Here is a 27,950-nt window from a genome sequence, read left to right on the forward strand (position 1 = left end):
TCCTTCCGTCTCAATCTCTTGTTTCTCAATCCATACCTCTGAGCCGTAAAGAACATTCTCTAATCAGCCGTTGCTTCTTTTCAAACCATTCCCCCCTCCTCTCTCTCTCTCTCCCCCCTCTTTCTCTCTCTAAATGGCAACTTCACTTTTCTATATATATATATATATACAACCATCCTCTCCCATACCTCCTACTATTATAGCAAACTTCCAAATCTTTTGGCTGATTTGTTTTCTATCTGAAAAGTGAAAGATAAAAATGATTCTACATAGGCATTTTGTCCTACTATTTATCATTTTCATGTATAATTTCCTCTCATGTTTTGGTAGTTACCAAGACTACCCATTTCTTCATAATCTTGATCAATCTCATAGTTATAATCCTAGAGCCTACTCTCCATCTTTTGGCGCAATTGGCGACGGTAACGATAACGAAAACCACAAGTTCAAGTCCAATTTTGAGGGGAACGTGATCAAATATGACACTGATGAAAATTTTACAAGGCTTGCTCAAGTGGGAGGCCCTTCGAGTGCACCAAAATTGGTGAATGTAGATGATTTTGGAGCTAAAGGTGATGGAACAGATGATTCTCAGGTAATTCATTGAGAGAGTAAAAAAATTGTGATTAATTTGAAGCTCTATGTGGTTGCAACATTTTAGACTATGAATTTTATGACATTTACCCTTTTTTTTTTGGGTTTTTAATATTATTTGATGATTTTTTTTTGTTATTATTATTTTCGGAAGCCAAGCATTATTATCACATTTAGTACCTTTTTAACAATATTAATGCTTTTTTTAAATATATATATATATTGGGTTTTTATTATTAATGTTGGTACAATGTGATCGAGTTTCTTTCTTTGTTTTTTTGGAAGCTACAATGTGAGTTTCGATCTGTTCTTTATTTTTCTATTGTTCAGGTTATATATATATTTTAATTTTTAATTTTTTTTTTTTTTTTTTCCTTTTTTAGGCATTTAAGAAAGCTTGGAAGGTGGCTTGTTCATCAAAGGGAGGTGTTCTTGTGGTTCCTCAGAAGAGGATTTATCTTCTTAAGCCAATCACTTTCTCAGGTCCTTGCAAATCTCTTCTTACTATGAAGGTGAGTTGTTACTTTTTAGTCCCTCAGTAATTAATGCACAAATTAGCAGCCAAACATGCACTAAGAATTGGTGAACTGCATGTTCATTACAGATAATTCACACATTCTTCACGCATGCAAAACCAATATAAATATATATATGTGTACACACAATGGCTTTTTGCCACGTGGAACATTTTCAGAAGGGTGGTTTATCTTTCTTTTCAATTTCTTCTTCTAGATTTATGGAACAATGAAAGCTTCCAACAATGTATCAGACTACGAAAAAGATCGAAGATATTGGCTTATGTTCGATAATATTAAGAACTTTGTAGTTGAAGGTGGTGGAACCATCGATGGCAATGGGAAGATATGGTGGGAAAATTCTTGCAAAATCAACAAATCCCGTGTATGTGTGTGTGTTTTTCTCTGTGTAATTATATATATATATATATATATATCAAATTCTTCCAAGTGTTCCCAACTAATTATTTGTATTGTTCTTTTTCATGTCTTGCAGCCTTGCCAGCAAGCACCAACAGTATGTTCTTAGCTTTTCTTCCACTATTACTATTACCAAATATACACACACAATGTGCTCGCGTTTGAAATTACAATCCAGTGCATTAGAATTGAAATAGAAAGAAATTTAATTAGTTCAATTCAAGACTCCAATTCCAAATTTAATGCTTTACTCAGTTCGAAACTCAATGTGGGCCCACGGACTCCTCTCACATTTGGTTTTGAAGTTTCAGATGGACCTTGTATTATTACTCATATAAATATATATATATATATATAGATAGAGAGAGAGAGAGAGAGAGACATATATGTACATTAATATCTGGTGTATGTCATGTCCATGCATAATGCTTGCAAGAAAAGATCGGATTCGATATTTGAGTATTAATTTTATTTATTTATTTATTTTCTGAATGGTTTTGCAGGCTGTGACCTTCTATCAATGCCAAAATTTGAGAGTGGCTAACCTAAGGATTAAAAATTCACAGCAAATTCAACTTTCTTTTCAGAAATGTGTTAATGTTAAAGCTTTGAATCTCAAAGTAATTGCACCGGAGAAGAGCCCCAACACTGATGGAATTCATGTCACTGCAACTCAAAACATTCAAATCAGGAGCTCTGTCATCAGAACAGGTTAGGACATAAACAAGAAAATAAAAATAAAGCCAAATATTTGAACAAAATTCTTTTTTTTTTTTTTTTTTTTTTTTTTTTTTTTTTTTACCAACAACATGCTTTCTGAAATTTTCAAGTTATATGTAATTTTTCTAACATTTTTCAAAATATTTTTTCAATAAGGTGATGATTGTATTTCAATAGTTAGTGGATCTAAAAATGTTCAAGTCATGGATATAGCCTGTGGACCAGGTCATGGAATCAGGTACCAAATCCTAACTTTAACCAACTTAACTACGAAATATTGAATTTTATTTATATATATATTTTTTCTAGCTGAGAATCAACCCATCCGCTAACCACTTTGAACTCCCGGACTCCAAATACAAACGATTATCCGCAAATCACACATTTGCTTTCTTAATTTTCAGCATTGGAAGTTTAGGAGCAGGAAATTCAGAGGCCTTAGTATCAAATGTGGTGGTCAACAGAGCTAAACTTTCAAATACCACTAATGGAGTGAGGATAAAGACTTGGCAGGTAAGACTCCATTTTCCAACTTCCATATTTAGGCATAATGCCACTTCTATGTCCCACACATATAGAATTCTATATATATATATATATGCATGTATATTCATTATTATTAATTTATGTATGTGTATTCATCTTTATTTTAATGAACAAATACAATATATTTATAATAATTTTTAATATAATAATATAAAGCCAAGCAATAAAAATTGATAAAAAAAAAAAAAAAAAAAAGGGAATGTAGTAGTTCACTTTTTACCTCAACGAGATGAGCCGTGATCCAATAAAATCGTATGTGAATACATTATTTCAAGCTGGAAGTAATAATATTGAAATTAGATTTAATTGTGTTGAACGCATTTACATTATAGGGTTGTGCCCCACAGAGGATCTTGACTAACAAGATCAAATAATAGTGTTAAATATACAATATATATATATATATATATATATATATATATATTTTCAACGATTTAGTTTAGTTGGTGACTCCTCTCTGAGGGTCCAAGTCTTACTATAGGCAATTTTGTGAGCTTTCGGAAAAAAATTAAAAAATTAAAAAAAAAAACAAAACAAAACAAACAAACCAATTTTTAATACTACGTAATAAGGAATAATAATAAATTGAAACAAGCTTTAACAAATGAGTAATGAAAAAAACAAAAAAAAGAGAGATGCATTTATAAATGTCACCAAGAAGCAAAGTAATGCTATTGAATGGAGAACAGAGATGAATTATAAAGTGTATCTATCCTTCATTGTATGACCCAACAACAAACTGGAGAGAAGAGATGGATGATCTATCACTCATTGTATGACCGAACCACCCAACCATATATATATATATATATATATATATATATGTTAGAATATAAAAAAATGATCAATTGTAATATTCATTTTGCTTGATATACAGGGAGGATCTGGATATGCAAAGAACATCAAATTCCAAAACATTGCTATGCACAATGTGAGCAACCCTATAATCATAGACCAAAACTACTGTGACAGAAGCAAACCATGCCCTGAGCAGGTAAAAAAGTCGAAGTCCGCCAATTTCAAAACAATCGCAGCCCTTAATTTTGCATGATTAAGTCAAAATCATATTAATCTAATGGCAGGACTCAGCTGTGCAAGTTAGCAATGTGGTGTACAAGAACATCAAAGGGACCAGTGCTTCAGATGTGGCCATAAAGTTTGAGTGCAGTAAGAGCTTCCCATGTGATGGGATCTTGTTGCAAGATATAAAGCTAGTCCGCGAAGAAGGTGGAGGAAATGCCAAAGCTTCATGTCAGAATGTGAAATTGACAAGTGTAGGGAGGGTTTTACCAAATTGCCCTTCTGAAGAATTGGACTTGTAGGTTTGTTATTGATTGCTTGGATTGTGTAAATATCGATCATTTATAGAGTACTTGTTTAGTGGTATTTGTATAAAATTTGTTGTTGTTTAGTGAAATAAAAGTGAAAAAGACAGACATATGTTGTTTGTGTATAAATCATTTCTTATAGCTAAAAAGTCGTACTATATTAATGAGGTTTATTTTCCTTCCAAGTAAATAATAACTTAAGATCTATAAGTTTATAATAACTTTGGATTTTGAATAAGTGTGTTACTTGTCAAGTTACGGAGACATGTAATTTAATACTATCTCCTCTACTTTTAACATAGGAATGATGATCATTAAGTTTTTTAATATCGCGTTTGGATACACCGGTAGTTTGAATTTGAAATTAAAGAAAATTTAGTTATAAAATAATACAAATGCTTTTTCCAATTCCAAATTCAATTATTCAAATTAGGTGCTCTCAAACATAGCCAGAAAAAAAAAAAAAATGCAGGAGTGCAACTTGAAAAGTTATTACATAGTCCTGAATCATTTATACCGACCAATTATCAATCAACCCATAAACAAAAAGTGGAATAAAAATTAATGACATAAAAGTTGTATATTTGTTTACTTTCCAATGAATGATTGGCCCGAAACCATGTAATTGTCATACAACTTGGATGAAACAACATGAGCTCGACCTGATTTTTATCGAGTCTAAACAAAAATACAAAGTAGAGTTGACAAGTGGGCTAAGAAATATCGACTAAACACAATTAGATTTGAGCTTCCATTGAGGTGTCAGCAATTTAAGTCTAATCCGAACCTGAATTATACTTAACCTTTGGATGTGATATGGGCTAGCATTGTGTTTGGATTAGATTGAGCTTGTAGTGAAGCTTTTATAACTTGGGATTGAAACTACGAGACAGGCCTGCCCTTTGCACTTATGAGTGTGACAATATCTATGGGTTTTCATGGGAAGCCTGTTAGGCTGATCCATTTCTGTCTTCGTATCCAACTACTCTGATCCAAGATATTGGGCCAGCCCAGTCCAAATTACTTCACCACTGGGCTTTACTTAAATGACTGGAGCAGACAAACCTGACCTATCAAGGAAATTCTGTTTGTCCGCTCCAATCATTTTTTTTTTTTTTTTTTTAAATCACAAGGTCCTACTCATGATGCAATTTCAACCGTCTGATCCTTGATCTCGAATTAAAATTAAAAAAATTACAGTGTCCTACTCATGCAATGTGATATTTAGTTATTGAGGCTCTAATGTCACAGTACATTATAAGATGATACATTATTATGATGATAAAGACTCGTCAATGGTACACAATTTGATTGATAGAGCTATGTGAGCTAGAAAATCCACGTCAGTAGATTTGAAGTTATCAATTTGTATGGTGGAGATTGGATTAAACAATTCATGAGAGTTGATATGATCTCATGCATATAATAACAATGAAGGATCTATTTGTATCATTTGAGGTGTGAAAAGTAAGGATAAGAATATAAGATGATGATGATGATTATTATTATTATTATTATTTTCTTTCTTTTCCCATCTAAAGTATGAAGAAAAGTGCTAAGTAGAGTTGGGGTTGAACAAAAAAAATTGGTTGAACTGATAAATCAAATCAGACCGATAGTTTTGATTCGATTTTTTTACCATTCGGTTTGGTTAAGGTTCCAAAAATATGAAACTATTTATAAACGATTCGGCTATGGTTTGAGATTCTATAAGACCAAATAAAATCGTAAAATCGAAAGAACCGTTTTTCTTTCGGGTTGGTTCGGTTTCATTGGCTTCATGGTTCGATTCGGTGCCAAATTTTATGGAATCATTAAGAATGGTTTGGTTTCAAAATATTCATAAATTGGTCCAATCCGAACCGTGTGCAACCTTAAGTAGAGTCATAGTCATGTGAGCTGCACTGTGAGACTCACATGAAGCAATGGTTGAGAATGTACAATCGTGACATACGATATTTGGCTTTTGATTATAAGTCATCTGACCAATGGACATTAACTCAGATGGTATGATCTCTCTTCTTTAAAAGAGAGGTTGAGTATTTGAACTCTAGTTTTGTACTTAAATTATTTATTTTTTAAAAATAAATAAATAAAAACAACACAAATAATATAATATTACAACATTGACCCCCATAAATAAGTGATTCAACAAAGAGAGATGGGCAGCCTAGTGATTGAAGAGGGTACTACTTCAACCCATTCTTTTTCTTGGTTTGGTTCCAAAACCAACCATACCCTTTTGCCATTTTTCTTATTCATTTAGACGAGTAATAATCTAAACTATTTACCCTTTTGTCTTTCCTTATTTGTGAATCAACATAACCAACTGCCTCTCCACTTCCCAAGCAATCTTGACTCTTGAGGACATTTTGCTTTCAAACAATTTTAACTGTTGTGGAATTATTTTTGACAACTAAAAACATAATTCCTCATGCTTCTGGAAGAAAAATGTTTTAAAATTAAAAAAAAAAAAGAGTCAATTAATCAATATCAATTACTCTTTTTAATAAGGAGACTGATAAATTAACCCCGAATAATTATTGAATCTGACGTATTTTTGTCCATCTTATCAATTTAAACAGTTTTCAAAAATAATTATTTAACACATGATAAAAATGACCAACCACGTTAAATTCGATACTAATTCGATGATTCCTTTTTATTTCTCCAATCATTATTCTTTTCAATACGATAAAAGTACATTGAAGTGAAAATGTTCTATATGCATGAGTCTCTTTAAATATCCTATAATCCACCAATCAACAAATGCGCTTCGTGTCGAATTGGGAAAATTTCGAAAAGTGGTCCTAAAGGAATTTGAACCCCCACATCCTACTCCCATAGGCATATTCTTTGTCATTATATATTTGTATTTTGTACCATTTGAATCATACCATATGCATTTTGTTTGTCATTATATACACAACACACCCTTACAATTTACACATATATCATATATATACATTATAAAGCTACAAAATAAATACTTATATATATAAACTTCCTAAAATGGCACCTTTAAAAAATTTAATACTGCGCTGGCAAAATTTTAAATTAAATAATTATTTTAATCACTTCCTAACTTTAGTTTGTAAGATTTTCCCAAAAATATATATATATTGAGTTTGTTAGACCTAACATCTAATTGAAACTTTTAAAATATTATTACTTGTACATCACATGGAGGGTCAAACCAACCATTTTATTGACGCAGTCCAAAGATTTGCAATATTAAAATATGAATTGCCATCTAATAATCTGTACTATAAAATATATTAATAGTAATCGGTATCAACTTTTAATCTAACTTTTATGTATCAATAATTTTGGGGAAAAATAACCTTAAAAATTAATAATATTAATTTTGGAGAAAAAGCATAAGATAGTCTTTTGAATTTTTTTTCTTCTCTCTTTACTGTTTTCAATTAGGTCGGGGAAGGAAAAACAAAAATACTAGTTGAGGCGATTTTTTTTGTTTTTGTTTTTTTTTTTTTTTTTCACAAATTTGCCCACCTATTTGCCCCAAAACTTGAATTATTACTTAAGGGCCGTTTGGTAAGCACTTCTTCTTGGTATTTTTTGTTTTTGTACTGTAACGAAAAAAAAAAAAAAAAACCCAAGAAACATGTATTGCTGTAATTTGAATAGTATTGAAGTGCTTCAAAAAAAGACGCTTCAATCGAAAGCAAAAAGTTGATACTTCTGGTTACTTCTGCACTGTAACAAAAGCATTGCTTAAAAAAAAAAAAAACACTAAAATGTTTAAAAACTCTAGTTATTTACTTTTTCAAACTTGCAACAAAAATTTTTTACCAAACATATTTTCATGTTTTTGCTTCCCAAAATCTTATAACAAATATACGTTACCAAACGGATTTCTAAATAGTATTGAACATACTTCAAAGCAGCAACATTATTTTTTCTTCGGGTCAAAGTAAAAACACAAAACAATCGTGTTTGTAAAATGGGCCCTAAACTACAAGTCAAATCCGTCTCATTTAAATTTAGAATTTAAATTCCATCACAGAATATTATACGCAGAAAATAATCAAATGTTACAACACACAATTAATTTATTTTTATCCTGACAATAAAACTCTGGATATTGAAAGATGAGGAAGTACCGCATAATATATATTTTTTGTAACTAATCTATCACCCTACAGGTACATGGCCATGAATAACACCTTCCCTTGGCTAAAAATAAAAAATAATAATAAAAAAAAACTCCTTCCCAATTTTTTATTCATGGTATCTCTCTCTCTCTCTTTTTTTTTTTTCACTTTTATATTCTTTAGAATACTTAAGATTTAGTTGAACATTAAATTATTAGTGGTTGCAAATCACATGGAAGATCAAACCAACCATTTCATGGACTCACTCAAAAGATTTGTAGCATTATAATATCCATCAGCAGATATTAATACCAACCTTGGAATATTATGGATAAACTTTGGAACTTTTAATTTAATTCTTTATTCCTTGTTTTATATATATATATATATATATATATATATATATATATATATATATATATATCACTCGAGTGTATATATTTTATGTTGGGAACACTAGTTTGAAAAACAAAATCCAGTTCATCTCAAAACCTAACTAAGGGAATCTCATTCCAGTTCCACTCTTTTAGTTCAACTTTTTTGTACTTTTGGACCACATGATTTGACGCAAAATAAAAAATAAAAATAAAAATAAAATTGTCTCCAAAAGTGAAGTCATCTAAATTATTTTTTTAGTACCTTGTACTTCTAGCAGCTACAAGGGTATCATAGAAAAACATAAAATATTGAAAATTCGTCTGCTTAATAATATTTTTTAAAAATTGAGTTAAAACATTCACTTTTCAAGGAATAGTTTTTAGAGTAAAAGTGTAAAAAAATCAACCTTTGTACAAAAAAATATGTAAAAACTTAAAAAAAAATTCTTACGAAGAGTCGTGTGGTTTAATGTTATCTTCTTTATTTTTCAAAATGGGTAGTGAAGGTTTTGAATCCCCAAAGGGACAAAGTGAGTGAATGAGTTATGTGTTTTTTGTCATTAAAAAAAAAAAAAAAATTTAAAAAACAAAAGACATTTTTACAATTAAATGACTAAAATACCTAAAATGCCCTTAAGACAAAAAGTAAAAATAAAAAATAAAAATTCTCTATGGAAAACCAAAAAAAGGTATTTTGAAATTTTATTAAAAAATTGATCAAAATTAACTGTCTAACATATATTAAGGGGGCAATTTGCATACATTTTTTAAATGTTAAGAATTATTTTTGTGCACACATTTTATATAACAATGGTTTCTTGCACTTTACACTAGCTTTTATAACACTTCAATTCTATTTTCTATTTTTATTTATTATTTTCATTGATTTAAGCAAACTGAACCGAAGTACAACAATAGAATCAAACATGCATTAATTTTTAAAACTAATGGTCCGAGCAAAAGGACCAAACAAAAATTGTCTCTTTATGTAAAGTAAGTGGGCCCAATTAGAACTTAAAATGGACAAAAACACGACCGAAGAAGTCGTAAAAGTGAAATGTCCTTGCCTTGTATAGGTAAATTATTAGCTTCCAAACAAATGTCATTTGGGCCACGGCCCATTAAAAAGTACCAAACTTTTTTATGGGCCAGTGATCATGTCACACATAGCCTTCGGGTACCTGGCAAATTACTATTTGATGAACATGAATTCCACTGTCCTTTTCTCACGTGTCGGACTTCTATTGATGAAAGTTTTATGGACTACCAAAAATTATAGTTTAGTGATATCTCTTCTTTTACTATATAAATTAAAAGATTGAGGCTTCAAATCTTCAATTGAGTAAATTTGGTGTTTCTCGTTTGCTATAATAAATAATAAATAAATAAGAAGAAGGAGAGAAATGGAATTTAGGAAGAATTGGCGGGATTAAGATTTGGACAAACAATATTATATGATCTATAAAACATAGACAATTGGGTCTGATGGACTCCAGGCCCATTAAGATTGAATACATACACATTTATCTCTCTAAGTCACTTGGGGAATGGTTTAAGTTAATTAGAGAATAAATCAAGGCCATAGTTTTAGTGGTAAAGATTCAAGTTCTGTTGGAAACAAAAACTAGCGTGTCTGAATTTCTTTCTTATGAAAATAAATTAATAACAAAGTACTAATAAGTTTTTTTAAAAAAACAAATGAATATATATATATATATATATAAAAGAATATAACAACATGAACATGTACCATGCAGACTTTTCTAGCTAGTGTGACTAAAGAATGATAAAAGCAAATATTGGGGGACCCAAATTTCTTGGTGCAACGTTTCCCCGGTGTCTATTGAAGGTTGGTCAACCCAATCACGGTTAATTCTATATAGTGCACAGAAGAGAATCCAAATTCGATATTCAAAAAAAAAAAAAATTGGGTATGGGATGGGATTCCCCTAGTTGTCAACAAAATTTCTTCATAAATTTTTAATGTGTGTGTGTGTGAGAGAGAGAGAGAGAGTAGAATAAAAGGATAGATGAATTGGGCTCTTAGTTCATGTTGGCCTCTTCTCCAACAATTGGTACTTGGTTGTAGTAGACAAAAGGGGTGTTTTGGGATGAGAAGAATGTGAGATTCATCAAAAGCAAGACTGTCTCCTTCTCTGCTCCACTCCTATATATACACAATCTCTTCTCTCTCTCTTTCCATAATCCTCTTGAGAAAAGCAAAAGGAAATGGAAGAAAATGAAGGGTTGTCTTCAAAAGATGAGAACAAAATAATGTTTAAGAGAATTTGTGTCTTCTGTGGTAGCAAAGCAGGATACAGATCCACTTTCAGTGATGCTGCTCTTGAGCTTGGCAATCAACTGGTACTGTGTGTATATGTGTGTGTGTGCATATATATATAGAGAGAGAGAGAGAGACACACACACACACACTCTCTCTCTCTATATTTAACTATTCCAAGAGACGTATTCTTCTTCTTCTCTCTCTCTCTCTCTCTCTCTCTCTTCATTTATTGTCCTCTTTTCATTCTTTTATTAACATTCTCTTATAGATAGGATTTTGTTGCATGGGACTTAATTTGTCAGGTTGAGAGAAAAATTGATCTGGTTTATGGTGGAGGCAGTGTTGGTCTAATGGGATTGATCTCTAAAACTGTTTTTGATGGTGGTTGTCATGTTCTTGGGTATGTGTGTGTGTATATATATATATATTTGTTTTAACATTGAATATTTTGTTTCTAAATAAGAAGAATATTTTGAAATATGATTATGTTTGTTTGGACAGAGTAATTCCAAAAGCTCTTTTGACACATGAGGTAATAATACCACTTTCATGATATCATTGGTTTTGGAGATTTTCTTTGATATGATATGATGTGTTTGTCTGATGAAAGAATTGTGTGATCAAAACAACTTGCAGATATTAGGAGAGACCATAGGAGAAGTGAAAACAGTTGCAGACATGCACCAGAGGAAGTCAGAAATGGCTAAACATGCTGATGCTTTCATTGCTCTTCCAGGTACTTTTCCATCCAAACACACCCTTATTCTTCACTTAATCATGCTTATATATATATATATATATATGTATGTGTATGTATATAATCTCAAAACTATCAACTCGTTTAGGTGGTTATGGAACAATGGAAGAATTGTTGGAGATGATAACTTGGTCTCAGTTAGGAATTCATGAAAAACCAGTAAGTCTACTTTTTTTCCTTTCTAATAAAATTTCAAAATTTTTATTTATTTTTATTTTTATTATCACATGGGTTTTGATTTTTATTTAGTTATTTATTTATTTTTTTCTTAAATTTGAATATGTGAACAGGTGGGTTTGCTTAATGTAGATGGGTATTACAACAGCTTGCTTGCATTGTTTGATAAAGGAGTGGATGAAGGGTTCATAGATGATTCAGCAAGACATATTGTGGTTTCAGCTGACACAGCAGAAGAGTTGATCAAGAAAATGGAGGTATATATATATATATATATATATATATATATATTTACATACACATATATGAAAAATATAACTCTAGCTACTACTCTACTATATAAACAAATAATCAATTCAGCTACTAGTCACTTAATTGTTTGCAAATCACGTGTATCATTTAAGTCAGACTTTACATTTGACGAGTCTAGAACTATATATAAGGAATTGATTATACAAAGTCGTTGCCAATTGAAATAGCCCAAGTCACTTTGAATTTTCGAATAGCTATTAAACTCTAAATGCATGCAATTCTCCGTAAATCATTTGGTGAGTCCCCGAAGACCTAGTAGGATAGATCGTTGAATTGAGGTAGCTCGTAGAGGCTAAAATATAAAATTTTAATTACATAATTATTGTAATATTTTAAGTAATATATTTAATGAGTTTGGTTGCTAGATTGTTGGAGAAGACGACAAAATAGAGTTAAGGGAAGGAATAATATGTTAATGGTTTGGTTGTTTACTGCAGGAGTATGCCCCAGTCCACGAGAGGGTTGCATCCAAACAAAGCTGGGAAGTGGACCAATTATGAGAGTCTACCAAAGTGGTAGGCCCTAAGATCTTAGAACTTAGATCTTAATCATATATATATATATATATATATATATATATATATATATATAACAACTATGTCATTGTAGTTACAACTTTTAATCAATAGAAAAAAGACAGCAAAAGTCAGTAGTCCTCTCTCTCCCTCTCTAACAGGTGGGAAAAATCATAAGATCCCATATGTATTAAACAACCATCTGAATAATTATGACATGCATGATGTCTGTTACACTTTGAATCAATTGAATGTACTATATTATTCTCTCTTTCCTTTTTCTTTGTGTGTGTGTTGGCATTGACCATGTTAGAGGACCAAATTAATCATAAGATGGATTTGTTTTTTCTTTTTCTACATATTATTTTAGTATTTTTGCGTTGTGTGAGAGTGAACTCTTTTCTTAAAACTCTTTAATCATTGGATTAACATATTAATACCATAGATTGTTTTAAATATATGCACCATTCTTTTGCATCTAAATTCTACGAACATTAGTCTTTGAAAGGAGGCTTTGCACCATTGTCATACTTGATTCAAAGTCAAAAAGATTTTTTTTTATTTTTTACAATTACAAAAACATATTAAGAATTTTTTTTTTTTTTTTTTGTTTTGTGGGGAAATTTGAATTAGATTCTGATATTTGGCTGGAGCCTTTGGATTTTGGCTTGGTAGTCTACTGAGCCCTCTGAGGACTGCACTCCCACAGTGAAATTGACCCCCCTGTTATTGGTGCATTTACCAACCCTTTTTGTTTGTTATGCTTATGATGGATAAGTGTTTTTAGGGCAGCCATATATTGGTTTCAAAAATGATTTTATAGCCCAAAAGTTGGGACAAAATGGGGAGCCAAACTCTCCCGGAACACTCAATACACTCAAATGGAGCGTTTAGACTTTAGTGAATCAAGTGAACCACTCAATACACTCAACGAAGCATTTAGACTTTAATGCATTAAGTGAACGTAGAGCGTTCAACTCTCCATTTTGTTTCAACTTTTTGGTTAACTCTCCATTTTGTTTCAACTTTTTGGTTAAAATATCGCTGTGAAGTTGAGATGATTTTCAAAAAAATATCTAAGTTGGATATCTTTAAAATAAAACACCTTTGTAATTCTCTCTTTAAAAGATCTCTTGTTTATACCCATATAAAAGGGAAGGCTACAGACGCACCCAACCAAACCAAATATTCCATACTTTTTTCTTTCTTTTATCCAATAATAGAGGTGTCGGACCTTTTAGAATACGTTATAATTTATCATTGGATACACATGTTCCCCATTCCGAAAAAAAAAAAAATCTAAAATGGCCTCAAAGAAATTCGTGAAGCTACATGGACTAATGCCCAATTCTTCTCTTTCAACATCAAGTATAGTGGGATTGCACATGACTAATATATTGTGAAATTTTGTAGGCTTTTGAGATTGAAAGACAGAAACCTACCATCATTATCAAAGCTTCGGACATCAAAATATGGAACCATCAACAAACCAAGAGAGTTGATGAGAGAAAAGTACATGGGCTTGTAACCGGTGAGGACTCAAAACTTTTTTGTGGACTGAAGAGGACTCTAGAGACATTTACACTAAATTCATCCTAGTGTAACATTTAAAGTCTATTTCCATAGAAACTACTCACACTCTTGTCAAAGCTAGCCCTCTCCTAAATATCCTTTCGTAGACCATTTAATGCTTCACCACTAACTTTTTCTTTTTCAACGTTTGTATGGTTTCTATCAAGCATGTGCCCATCACTCTGTACCTTCTATCTTGTGCGGAAAAGGAAATGAAGCATGCCGACTCAATTACTTTTCATTTTTCTATTTTTTTTTTCCTGGTAATTAAGGATCTAATATTCAATTATGTTTACGTAGGAGAATCCGGGTAAATCACACAGTTAACAGTTCGGTTAATGGATTAGGGTCTCAAAAAACCAAACCAATCCGTGTAATCAATCCAATCCGTTAATATATATATATATAATATGTATACACTATTTCTTTAAATATTTTTTTAAAAAAATACCCCTAAACCTACCCCTGTTTAGTCATTTAAATGGGGTAGTAGCTAAGCTGAATGTGTTAATATAATGACTCTAAATAAGACACATTTTTAGCTGAATGGTCACACCTAATGTTGTGTAACTTCTAATAAGACACTCTTTTAAAATAGTATTTTTTAAAAAAAAAAAACTTCAACCAGGAGATTACATATAATCCAAAAAATTTACTGCAAAAAAAATGGTTTAGTTTTTGTGCAAACAAACGCATCAAAATGCTAAAAAAGCTTCTAATTTGCTAAACCCAATGCCAAACAAGCGCAAAGATTGCTTCAGTATCCTAAAAAGCCTGATTTATCTGATAAAAACATTTGCGGACTCTAAAAATGAAACAAATTAAGTTAGCGTGAGATGTCCCAACATTCCAGGACATATTGAAGGAAGCAACTCAGAAACTAAGCTTTGTCCTCATTGTTTACAATGGCATTCCAAGACAAAAATGGATGAGTCATTAACACTGCTGTGTGGTAACATATTGGAGGAGCCCAATCATGTGAACAAACTCCCAACCTCCACAAGTTGATGTACTTTCTCAAGTCTGCCAGAGCAAAGATAAAATGGAACCCAACAAACAGTGAGAGTTAGGTAAATGAACAACTCATCCAACCCTGCCTACCCGTGACAGGACCCAATAACAGATCAGCGACTGGATTTGTCTCTAATACCACCTGTAATGGTGGTAATGGACGGGGCACTTGCCCTCTCACCTAAAAGTTTAACGTATTAGGTAATGCTGCATACCCGCTCATATCAGCCCAAGTCCTTCCCCATCCAGATCCAATGTGGGACAAGCCCATTGCCTGTTACTTCCACGTCAAGCAAGTCTCAGGAACAGATTCACCTAAACCCAGAGAACATTATTGGAAAAAAAACCGTGTATTAAACTAAAATAGAGTAAATTCCAAGTAGACGGTATAAATAAGTAATGTGAAATGCTTAAAGTAACTGTATTCTATATCTTGAAGAGCATTCAGGCCCTCTGCCAAAGATTTGTCTATCTGTTCTGATTGTTGAGGGAGGGCCTCATGCATAATGGTCCCCCTGGGCACCAGGCTTGGACAGATACACAAGTGGACTCTGAAAGAAAAACAGAGGTAAGGTTCAAGTCTGCAAAGGTAAATTCAGGGCCATGACAGAACAATTTCGAGCAACGTGTATTAATTATCTGCATCTTCTGAGAAACTAGATGCATCTGTTTCTCAACACAATTTTGCCACTAGCAATCTTTTTGTTTACAAACAAAACAAAGTCATGACAGAGAAGATAGAAATTTTTACTAATGTGTTGTTTGATAAGTCTAATGTGTATACCAGTCTGTAACTGCGGACAGAACCACACGTGAAAGAAAAATCTTCCATTTTTAGGAAGACCAAGTAATACACACGTGTATACCAGGCTCTGCCAAAGATTTGTCTATCTGTTCTGATTGTAGAGGGAGGGCCTCATGCATAATGGTCCCCCTGGGCACCAGGCATGGACAGATATACAAGTGGACTCTGAAAGAAAAACACAGGTAAGGTTCAAGTCTGCAAAGGTAAATTCAGGGCCATGACAGAACAATTTTGAGCAACGTGTATTAATTATCTGCATCTTCTGAGAAACTAGATGCATCTGTTTCTCAACACAATTTTGCCACTAGCAATCTTTTTGTTTACAAACATAACAAAGTCATGACAGAGAAGATAGAAATTTTTACTAATGTGTTGTTTGATAAGTCTAATGTGTATACCAGTCTGTAACTGCGGACAGAACCACATGTGAAAGAAAAATCTTTCATTTTTTAGGAAGACCAAGTGTCACTTAAAATAGGATCAAATTTTAAGTGATGGACATTTCACTTATCACTAATGCCTCCAGCATCTAAAAATTCAAAAAATAAACAAAAAAACTTAACAATTAGCCATTAGCACTTATGATTGAGCTTTCAAAATTTTCAACACTTCAAACACAAAAGGAAATGTCAGTTATAGTACAAACAAGATACAAAAAATAAAAATAAAAACCCAAACTTCATCCTATTGAGTTGAAAACTCAGAAGCATTTGTGGCAAAAAATAGAAGGTTCGGTTTATTGATTCACTGCCTTGGTAATGTGATAGACTCGGGGGTAAAGCCAATTTGGGCAAGTTTTGGCATCTCTAAGCCATGTTCAATACATAGTTGATTTTGGACTTAACAAAAAATTTACAAGCATTCTTATATAACCTTATTACTTGTGGGGAAGAATTAAAAAAAATTATAGCAAATTGAGAATATCATTTAGAATGAAGAAACAAAATACACATGTATATATAGACATGTATATAGAATATCATTTAGGGAGCACTAAATATATCACATCAAGGACTTCATGATAACCAAAAAAAACTTTAGCAAGTAAAGATACTCACAGTTTAGGCTCTCTTTAGCATTAGAATGAGAGCAAGTCCCAAGAGCTCTATCAATCCACAGTTTCTTTCTATTGGGAAAGACGATGGCAAGAATGATCAATCAACAGGCTAGAGGATCTCCACACTCATGGCAGGCGAACTCGGGCCGTCCAGTCCCTCTCAAGATCCATCTGAGTGGGTTACAAGCTGTCTAATTGCCATCAGGGAGTATATACAAACACACACATATATATAGAATGCATGATTCCAGGAAACATTGAGAAGTATATATTTAGAATGGTCCTCTGCTAGTTTTAGAAATCTGATCTTACAGAATTGGTCGTGTAAGATTGAAGAGAGATTTTTACAAATTATATATGAAAAGTTTCATATGAGACTTGTACACGTTCTGTCACATGCACGAGGATGCTGCAGTTCTTCACCCTCCATGGTTGCAGGCACATCTCTTACTTCATGACTGTCCAAATCCACCAAAGGATGATTAACAATCAGAGGAGCTATTGATTCCCTATCTTCACCAGAAATTATGTTTTTTTGCTCAGCAGAACCATCATCACTTTCCTGGACATGAGGTGTTTGAACATCATATTCTGGCACATCAGACAAAAGGGCTTCGAGAAGGGTTTTGGTAGTAGAAATTCCCCATGAAGCAAATTTCACATCCAAGATAGGAGTCTCAAAATCTAGTGTAGAAGAAGCACATGAAGATTTGAAAGCATTATGTAACAAATCTTTGCATGACCCTTGTTCTGCAATATCTTCAGTGCTTTCAGCTTGAATGGGTGGACACTCAACATTCATACTCGGAGAACCGCAACTACTTCCTTCTTCATCAAACTGGTTTTGTCCATCAAGTCCTTTGGATGTTTCCTCGAAGTCTTCATCACTAAGATTTCTTGTCACATGACATATGCCCTCTACAGAAGAAGCATCACTGGAAGTTGAACCCGATTCAATTGTGGGTTCAGTTCCATTAGATTTGCACAAATAGGTAGAAGGAACCACATGCTTTTCATTTTGAACACTGGGTGAAGCTAGTTCATCTTCATTACCATTTTCCTCGGTGGTAAATTCAGGAGCTTTAACTTTAAGAGTTTGGGTACATTCTGTAGTCTGGATAATACTCGTAGATATTCCATTAGATTTGCACAAATAGGTAGAAGGAACCACATGCTTTTCATTTTGAACACCGGGTGAAGCTAGTTCATCTTCATTACCATTTTCCTCGGTGGTAAATTCAGGAGCTTTAACCGTAAGAGTTTGGGTACATTCTGTAGTCTGGACAATACTCGTAGATATTAATCCGTTAAGTGCAGCAGCTAAAGCATCATCAATTGACAAACCCTTCTTAGGTTTTTCTTGTGGAGAATCCATTTGTGATTCCAAAGCATCATCTTCCTCATCATCACCACAAGAAAACTCAGGGGCAGTGACCACAAGACTTGGCACAAACTGTGCTGCATTAACTGAGGTAGACACGTCTTCAGGTTGGTTTGGAGGGTTAGCAGAAGGGGAATCCTTCTTTTTCAAGTCCAATCCCCCGCAAGCAGGATAATCACTTCCATCATTGTAGAATGAGCTCGAACCGGATTCATTGCAAGAAAATGCAGGAGCAAAGAACCGTGTACCACAGGTCAATACTGAACATTGGGAATTCTTGGTGAATACTTCCATTTGCTGCTCTACATGCTGGAGCCTTGCCTCCATGATGCTTATGGGCTTTAGCATGTTCTCTTCAAACCTTGAGCAGATATCTTCTATTCTGCTTACTCGAGAAACAAGCTGTTCCAAGGTTCTTTCAATTTGACTAAATGGCAGATCATTTTTTGCAATAGAACCATGTTTTTCTTCTCTATCTAAAACTTGTTCAGGAATCTTCATTTGATTAGCTGTAGCCCCATTCACATCTTGCAATTTCGGATCCTGTTTTTGATCAGCTATGCAGGATTGTTCTTCCTGCTGAGTTGCATTTGCAATATTGGTTGAACCAATTGTTCTAGATCCAATTTCCAGGGAATCTGGTTTCTCCATTATAACAGATTCATGCTTATCTTGTATTCGGCTTATACCAGTTTTTGACAGTTGCAAAAGTGTAGGGACAAGCATGGCCACAAGTGAACTTCCAGCTGGGTTTCCCACCGGAATTGCCTGTTCTGTATCAGCTGACCCAACAGGGTCCGCAAATATGTAAATTTCATCAACATATACGCACTCTTTACTCTGAAGGGATAGCAAACGAAGCATAAGGGAAATGCAAGGGTCTGCATCAGTAATTTCAGCTGTAGCCTCGTATAAGTCCTGGAAATATTTTTCAATCAGCCAGACATCATAATAAAGTTTCTTTTATTTTTTTTCTCTTTTTTCCAGTGGTAACCCTTATGGCCTTATGTAAGCATGAAATCAATGTCTTGACATTGGAATTGGAGAAACATTAGTTCAAATTTTTCCTTAATTCCAATTCAAGGCACCAATTCCTTAATTTTTCCAAACTGATATGAAGAAATTGTCAGAACCTTGAACTGTAAAGGTAATTTTTCAAATTAGTTATCGGTCATGCAATTCAATATTTCAAACCACAAGGTAACCCAAAGAGACCAATAAAATCATACCAAGTCAACATAAAAAAGTACTGCAACCCATCATATGATGGGCTTCACTAGTACAATAAGCAACCATAATTAATACTTACACCATTTGCTTTAGACTTCAGCATGGAATTCTTAACTTCTCTTGCCAGTAGAATAACTTTAGACAGCGTTTAAAGGGGGGGAAAGGGGGGAAGGGTGTGAATATAACGTAACTAATAAACATCCAATAGAGCTTATTTTTCTGCCAATGATTTATGAAACATATAACATCAAATGGTAGACGCTAAGTTATCTTTTAATGCTAGCAGGGCATGGTAAGACTTAGTTGGTCTCTTCAATGTACCAAAGGGAATTCAAAGGAGAGGAACAAAACTACATCAGCAAATACATTTAAAATGGAGAAAAAAAAAAAAAATAGTGAATGAGTGAGAAAAAAATGCAGAGAAGATAACAATAAAATAAGAGGATAACTTGCTTGAATGAATGTCGACTGAGAGTAAACCATAATACCTGAACGCTTGTGCCCCTGTTGGCGTCAATCTTTTCTGGCAGAGAACTGGTTCTGTTATCTTGTAGAGGAGAATTAGGAACTTTCACCTCTACCCAGTCATCTTCACTGCTGCCGACACTGCCCTCATGCTTAAATTTCTCCTTAGCCAATTCTCCAGCAGACCCATTCCAATTTGCAACAGATTCTTCAATATCAGCTGCATGGAGTGACTCTCCGTCTCTAGAAGCAATGCCACAGCGAACAGTACAGAGATACTCATTGCTACTCTGCAGACCAGGTACATAATATATCTCATAGACTCGAGCTGTACTTCGAATGTATACCTGCCTGACCTCATGACTTTGCGTGAAACTAACTGCAGTCCCATAAATTCTTGGTTATTCAAAAGGTGAATAAAAGCTGTCCCCTTACAACTAAATGAGGAAGAAATTATATGAAGCACAGTGAAAGTAATGCAGTTGTATGACAGCTAAGTATTGAGAACTTGAACAATGTAGCTAAGTGGGAATATGGTAACACATGTTGGATTTGTTATAGATTAGTTTTGAACTTAAACGTACTTAAAATTTCCCACTCATATGCTTCAACGACGCGATTGCCCCATTTAAGAATTGTTAATCCATTTTGCTAACTGATAATTTAAGAATTGTTAATCTATTTGTTACAAAAGAATATAAACAACAAATGCACATAGTAGTACAGCGTTGGAGATGATATGCCCTTGAACAATTTACCATAAACGGAATGAATTTCTGTATGGTTACTTGACATGATAAGACATTTCAATTCATTAAGATGAACATAAAACCCCTATGAGAATCAGACCCATGGAATCAAAGCCAAACTGAAAATAGGACTGGCACGTAAATTACAATGAAATTTGGAACGATGAAATGCTCCTAAATTAAGAAATTTTCAAGTTTGACCAACACCCTTACACAGTCAAGAGACCTTGTGTGGACTTGTATCTGTAACTATTTGAAAACGAGATGTCTATGTAAAATGCATGTTCCAACAAATGCAATACTACAGCTAATGCCACTATTCCTTGGGTTCCACCACAGCTGAACATTCAGGATAAAGTAAAGGAACAAAATCAAACCCTAAGTTTCAAAAACGAAGTATAGTTTTGTTACCACAAGCTTCAGCTCAAATCATTTTCACAGATTCGCTTGCTCAACCTCTCTGCCCAAAGGTCCTAAATTTATAATTATGGAAACAAAAACAGCGAGTATTGAAATAATTAACTAATACAGAAAGACTCTCTCACTCTCTCTGTCACTCTCTCACACACAACATTCCAATATATCGATATAATTATAAAAAATCAACTGAATTTCAAAGTAAACCTTCAATACTGGAATATAGCTATTACACAAAGACTCTCTCTGTCACACACACACAAAACATTCCAATAAATCATTAAAATGATACTAACTCAACTGAAATTCAACACACACAGAAGGAATTAAACCTACTCTTGAATCTTGATTGGCCACAATCAAGTGAATATATATATATATATATATATATATGTATGTATCATTTCAATCAATCGTTGAAAATATATAAAAACAACTGAAACTCAACACATATAAAGCTTCAATACTGAATTGAAACGGCGAGGAATGGAATTAAACTCACTCTTGATCTCGCAAGAGCCACAATCGGGCGACGAAGGCTTCAAGATAAGGGGAGATTTGAGCGTGGAATTGACGGTGGTTTCGGAGTCGATCGGAGAATCTGAAGAGTCGAAGGTGATAGAAGAATCCAGAGAGCCATGAGCGATTGTCCAATTCGCTTCGGCGCTCCATGAATTGACGTCAGGTATTTCCATTGTTTCTACTCTATCTCTCTCTGTCTTTTGAATTTCGATTGGTTCAAGTCGGAGTGTTGTGACTTCTGAATTTTCTTCTTGTGATATAGGGCTTGAGTTAGAGAACAGTAAAATAAGGCTCCGTGTCGCGTACCGCGTACGGTAAAAGCCCTTACTAATATATGAGTGCGTAGATATATATATATATACACACTAGTAAAACGCAGCTCACGTGAGAAAAATTATTTTATAATTTTAATTAAAATATTAATATAAAAATTATCAAAATAAATACAAATATGACATAATTAAACAAACACAGAAAGATAAAAAAAAAATAAATAAATCAGCATGATGAATGTAATTCAAAGAATAAAATATATTTAAACAAACACAAGCAATAAAAATAAAAATAAATCAACTTGATTATTACAGTTCAAATAATAACGTACCTCTAATAAAACAAATAATTTTGACCATGTTACGAAACAGATCAATCAAAATAAATTAAGATATTTTTTAAAAAATAAATGGTGACATGACATAATTAAACAAACACAAAAATAAAATAAATTAACATGATTAATGCTATTCAAAGAATAAAACATAATTTAAAAAAAAAAAAAATCAACATGATTAATGCAATTCAAAGAATAATGTACTTGTAATAAAACAAAGAATTTATTTTAATGGATAACTTATTTTATTATTTGGTAATTATTTTATTATTTTATCTATAAATGATTTGAAACATCTTGATTGGTAATTTATTAATCGTGATTTATTTTAATTGTTAAATTATTTTATTATTTGGTAAATTAATTTATTATTTTATATATAAATGATTTGAAACATTTTGATTGAATTCCAATTAAACAATTACCTATTTAATTTTAATTGGTAATTTATTTAATGATTTGAAACATCTTGATTGAATTTCTATTAAACAATTTCTTATTTAATTTTAATTGGTAAATTAGTTTATTATTTGGTTAGATAATTGCCTATTTTATTTTAGTACGTAACTTGTTTATTTTATTTGGTAAGTTATAGGATTTATTGTAATTGGTAACTTATTTTATTATTTTATCTATAAATGATTTGAAATATATTGATTGAATTTCAATTAAACAATTACCTATTTAATTTTAATTGATAATTTATTTAATGATTTGAAATTAATATCTTGATTGAATTTCAATTAAACAATTTTTGATTTAATTTTAATTGATAATTTAATGTATTATTTGTAAATTATTTTATTAAATAATTACCTATTTATTTTAATTGGTAACTTATATAATTTATTTTAATTGATAAATTATTTTATTATTTTATCTATAAATGATTTGAAACATCTTGATTGAATTTCAATTAAATAATTACCTATTTAATTTTAATTGGTAATTTATTTAATGATTTGAAACATTTAGATTGAATTTCAATTAAACAATTTCCTATTTAATTTTAATTAGTAAGTTATTTTATTATTTGATAAAAATAAATAAATAAATAATACACAAAGCTTGATTAGTCTTACCATACCCATGAAATGTCCTTACCATTTTCCACTTATATCGACTAAAAAAAGGGTCGGATTTGGGAGAGATTGAGGGGAAGGGCACTTGAAAGATAGTGGCGTAAATGCAACTTGAAGAGATCAGTTCAAAGCTATCCTAATATCATTAATCTGAATAGGCTTATATTGTGAGATTCAAACATAATTGAATTCATATTATTATTATTAATTTAGATGAGAGCAGAGTTTGAAAAAAATAAAGTTATTGTGCATTGTTATATTTTTAGTCCTTTCGATCTTAAACCAAAATATAAATAGTGTAAGAATTAAATATTAATCTTCAATTATCCCTAATAAGCACACTTCAGCAAGATTTGAACTTTGATTTGGAGTAGTTCAATATCATGCAGGCCGAGACCCGCATAATACAAGGCAAACGGCCCTTGTATCAGATATTAAACTGATAAGAACAGATATTACACTTGATCTTAGCCAAAAGGTCGAAAAAAGTATGATTAATATTTCTTTAGGTCTATATTTTTATAAGAGCTTCCATGTAATCTTTTATAACTCAAAACCAAGGGACAAGAAAAATATTTGGTAAATTATTTTATTAAATAATTATTTATTTTATTTTAATATGTAACTTTTAACTTAATTAAAAAATTACCTATTTAATTTTAATTGGTAATTTATTTTATTATTTGGTAAATTATTTTATTAAAATTCATTTTATTTATAGAAACTCTTTTATTTTAATTCATTTTATATTAATTAATAAGTATTTTGTATTATTTGGTAAATTATTTTATTAAATAATTACGTATTTTATTTTAATAGGTAACTTTTAACTTAATTAAACAATTACCTATTTAATTTTAATTGGTAATTTATTTTATTAAAAATTTAGTTCAATATCATGAATTTTAATTGGTAATTTATTTTATTATTTGATAAATTATTTTATTAAAATTCATTTTATTTGTAGAAACTCTTTTATTTTAATTCATTTTATATCAATTAATAAATATTTTTTTATATTAATAAATAAATACTGAAATACTGAAACTCTTTACACATTTAATAATAGTATAGATATAAATATAAGAGTATAATATATATATATATATATATATATATATATTTATTTATTTATTTATTTATTTATTTAGCACCGTATAAAATTAATATAATGCAAAGTACTCATAGCTGACTATTAGTTTGGCCAAAGGAAAGAGAATTTATATGTTTGATTAAAGCCTTTGATTTGTTGTATATTATTTTTGATGAAATTTTCATGGTATAAACTCGTCGTTTTTTTTTCTTTCAAACACTTTCCATTTTCTTAAAATTATAGTATATAATTTAGGAAGTAGGCATTTAGTTAGTTAACAAGATTGAAAACCAAAATGTCAGAATACAACTGAACACGCGTGAAATATGACTAGAAGTGTTTATATTTTAAAATGATTATATTTTAAGACGGACAAGGCTGGAATAAATTAAGAGCACGATTGGACATGACAACATCAATTTGTGAATAATTTTTTCTAAAATCATGGGGCTCAACTTGAATTTTAAAAACTAATAAGGTAAATATGAAAAAACTCATTATGGAACAAAATATGTGGAACGAGTCTCTTATTAAACAAAGTTGTTCACAAACTCACATCAATCAGAACCAACAACACTTTGTGATGTTATTTGACGAAAAATAATTTCTATACGCCATTATGGATCTACAGCCATGGGATCGATAAATTATTTGAATCTTATTAACCAAAGTAATATAGTTAGCTCAGGACCAATCAAAAATTTTAAGGAAATTCAAGAATTTTTATTATACATTCATTTCAACTCTCGACCATCTTTTCTAAATTCATTGATATTAAATCAATCCAAAGAACTATCTCTTTTGAAAGATCTTGCGTATATCACCATATCTCGATTTTTAATATATAAATTGATTCACGGGATACAAAATCAGAATGACTGAACGATTAAGTGAAAATAGCAGTCATTCTATTCCTAACACAAAAGGGAGAAATATAAAGAATTTCGTTAATATTGATCATTGAGCTAATTAAAGGGTCTAATGTTGTCACCCTAGTAGCATAGAGGATACTTTGAGGAGAGGGTCCCAATTAGAGACATTATGATCACCAGAAGTCGGAATATTATTGTTGCAGTGAACAATTTGTTGGTCGGAGGGGGGCCAAAACCCTTCCATAGTAATCGGTAATGGTCTAAGTCCGTTGGTAGAGTAAGTCGAATTCCCGGTAGCTTGAGTAGTACTGCTGCTCATGAACATGCCATGCTCTTGGACATAGTTCATCTGGGACACCCAAGGGCTATACTGGTTTTGCCACTGCATACCTTCTTGATCACCACCGATTGGCATTAATTCAACAATGTCATGATCATGATGTAGGAGGCCGACGTCCATCTCATAATTGGGATCCGGGATTAATTCAGGCAGCAGCATCCCATGGGGAGCCACAGCAGTTATTGTAGCTTTCGATATCGGGAGCTCTCTTTTTCTTTTGTTGTTGTTGCTGCTGCTGCTGCTGCTGTTAGGTGAGGCCGAGGGGGGCACAACATTAACGCTTGGCTGCACGGTTGAAAAGCCTGGCTGTGGGAGCATTTGCAAGCTCTTGCTGTTGGATAGCTTTGCCCTGAGTGCCCCGAGCAGACCATCGGCCTCTTCCGTCCTACAGACTTCCTCGAACGAGAAGGGGGTGGAATATTCCGGCACAAAGCTGCTGCTGTTGGCCGTCCCACCAACGCCACCGCGGAGGGAGGACGAGGACTGAGGCAACTCAAAGTTGGTGCGGGCATTGGCACCACGCAACGCTCGAGCAGCATCATCGTATGCACGGGCTGCATCCTCAGCCGTGTCAAATGTCCCCAACCAAAGCCTCACTTTCTGCAGGGAGTCCTTGATCTCGGCCACCCATCTTCCTGATGGCCTCTGCCGAACTCCCACGAATCTGTGGTGTCCCCTAGACGATGCCTTCCGTCTACCTCGTCCTGTCCCTGATTCCATTGATGGTTGCCCCATTAATTTCGTGACTAACAAACAACCAGCTAGCTAACTTTGGAATGTCGGGAATCTCGTACACTTTGTTTGCCCTTACACTCTATGCCTGGTTAACTCGATTCGAACTAGCCTAGCTAATGTTGTCTCGGGGGCTGGATTTCTTATAGTAATCATCCTAATGGAAGGAATCTGCAGAACTCGCATAAGATGACAACTGAGAAAATGTCAAACGGCCGGTTGATTCCATATATATATATTTATATTTATATATGATATCGTTGTTGCAGGCGAGTTGATTTTATCGACACAAAGACAAAAAATTATATATAATACTCCCAACTCTTGGCATATATGATCATATACACATCAAAAGAAAACAAAAATCATCAAATTAATTATAATCCTAAGAGTTGCTAGTGTTACTCCTAGTAATTAGCTAGCAATGCAAGTGACAGAATCTGGTACGTTAAAGAAGTATATGATTCTCTTACCTTGCAAACTTCACCAGTCCCTTATTTATAAATATATATGATATATATAATATAAACTAACCCAAGATCAATACTCCAAGATCAATACTCCAATCACTGTTTTTTTGAATTATATATATATATATATATATATATAAATGTCGTGCCCTGCCACCATTGAAATGTTTTCAAGATAATATTTCTAATTCAATCAATTCTCGATATAAACAAAAATCAATTTTAAAAGATTTTTTCTCTTGGATCTACTGTAATAATCAACGCATGGATGAACACATAATAAATAAAGAAAACAGAGAGAACAAATATTTTCCAATGCAACATTACACGTAGATTACAGCGTTACTTTCTAATTTATTTCCAATCAATCATAGAGCACAATAACCATCATCTACAACCTCACTTGTGACAGACCCTAGCAGTAGGCATGGTGACACACACCGGAGCAGAGAATTTCTTAGCTTCCGGGGTCCCCTGTTTGACCTCCGCCACCGCAGTGGCGGCAAAAGAGCAAACGGCAGCAGTCACACCGGCAAACATCAACTCCCTCCTCCCATTGTTGCTCTCTCTCTTGCTGTCATAGCTCACCTTCACCCGATCTCCTTCACTGACTTTGGCACTGTTTGTAATGACAACTCCCCGGCGGGTGGTTGCCGGAGATAGGTTGGAAAGGGCTGCTCCGCCCAGGAGAGAGGCTGTCATGGTGATTGAGGCCATCTCTGCAATGTCACTAAACTTATCCCAACTATTTTTTTTTTCCCCTGCTTTACAGTTTCATCCCTCTGTACTGGTAGTTGTTAGTTGAGATTAGCATAGGGCGCCAAGTGGAGGACAGTCCATTATCTTATCACAGACATGTTCTGACCAATGGTTCATTGC

At 32.7% G+C, this 27,950-nt stretch overlaps 5 protein-coding genes and 1 pseudogene across 6 annotated transcripts; 2 read left to right on the forward strand and 4 right to left on the reverse strand.

Moving 5' to 3' along the window:
* The first annotated feature begins 247 nt into the window (after positions 1-247).
* On the forward strand, positions 248-4,222 carry LOC132298642 (polygalacturonase-like). Its single transcript, XM_059795041.1, has 9 exons — positions 248-595; positions 978-1,106; positions 1,327-1,494; positions 1,606-1,626; positions 2,033-2,240; positions 2,406-2,487; positions 2,654-2,762; positions 3,673-3,789; positions 3,878-4,222. Exons 1-9 carry the CDS (start codon positions 260-262, stop codon positions 4,115-4,117), a joined length of 1,410 nt encoding a protein of 469 aa, XP_059651024.1. The 5' UTR covers positions 248-259; the 3' UTR covers positions 4,118-4,222.
* A 6,206-nt stretch (positions 4,223-10,428) lies between these two features.
* Positions 10,429-14,589, forward strand: LOC132299341 (cytokinin riboside 5'-monophosphate phosphoribohydrolase LOG1-like). 2 transcript variants are annotated; one of them, XM_059795877.1, is made up of 8 exons: positions 10,429-10,982; positions 11,205-11,302; positions 11,404-11,434; positions 11,539-11,638; positions 11,748-11,818; positions 11,950-12,093; positions 12,586-12,663; positions 14,077-14,589. In XM_059795877.1, exons 1-7 carry the CDS (start codon positions 10,848-10,850, stop codon positions 12,646-12,648), a joined length of 642 nt encoding a protein of 213 aa, XP_059651860.1. In that variant the 5' UTR covers positions 10,429-10,847; the 3' UTR covers positions 12,649-12,663; positions 14,077-14,589. The 2 variants fall into 2 exon arrangements, with proteins under 2 accessions (XP_059651860.1, XP_059651859.1); XM_059795876.1 differs by lacking the exon at positions 14,077-14,589 and having other exon boundaries at positions 10,430-10,982; positions 12,586-12,936.
* Positions 14,590-17,353: 2,764 nt separating this feature from the next.
* LOC132299340 (uncharacterized) lies at positions 17,354-22,139 on the reverse strand. The gene is made up of 3 exons (XM_059795875.1): positions 21,853-22,139; positions 20,208-20,563; positions 17,354-19,407 (listed from the first exon to the last, which is right to left on the reverse strand). Exons 1-3 carry the CDS (start codon positions 22,043-22,045, stop codon positions 17,476-17,478), a joined length of 2,481 nt encoding a protein of 826 aa, XP_059651858.1. The 5' UTR covers positions 22,046-22,139; the 3' UTR covers positions 17,354-17,475.
* Positions 22,140-23,933: 1,794 nt separating this feature from the next.
* Positions 23,934-24,056, reverse strand: LOC132301808 (U2 spliceosomal RNA; annotated as a pseudogene).
* Positions 24,057-25,644: 1,588 nt separating this feature from the next.
* Positions 25,645-26,604, reverse strand: LOC132301058 (ethylene-responsive transcription factor ERN2-like). Its single transcript, XM_059798346.1, has one exon. It carries the CDS (start codon positions 26,602-26,604, stop codon positions 25,645-25,647), a length of 960 nt encoding a protein of 319 aa, XP_059654329.1.
* A 732-nt stretch (positions 26,605-27,336) lies between these two features.
* Positions 27,337-27,897, reverse strand: LOC132299343 (photosystem II 5 kDa protein, chloroplastic-like). The gene has a single exon (XM_059795880.1). It carries the CDS (start codon positions 27,786-27,788, stop codon positions 27,471-27,473), a length of 318 nt encoding a protein of 105 aa, XP_059651863.1. The 5' UTR covers positions 27,789-27,897; the 3' UTR covers positions 27,337-27,470.
* Positions 27,898-27,950: the final 53 nt, after the last annotated feature.

Source organism: Cornus florida, unplaced genomic scaffold (assembly GCF_030987335.1).
Source record: "Cornus florida cultivar Cherokee Brave unplaced genomic scaffold, ASM3098733v1 CherokeeBrave_3.0.0_Hap2_Chr03, whole genome shotgun sequence".
NCBI lineage: Eukaryota > Viridiplantae > Streptophyta > Magnoliopsida > Cornales > Cornaceae > Cornus > Cornus florida.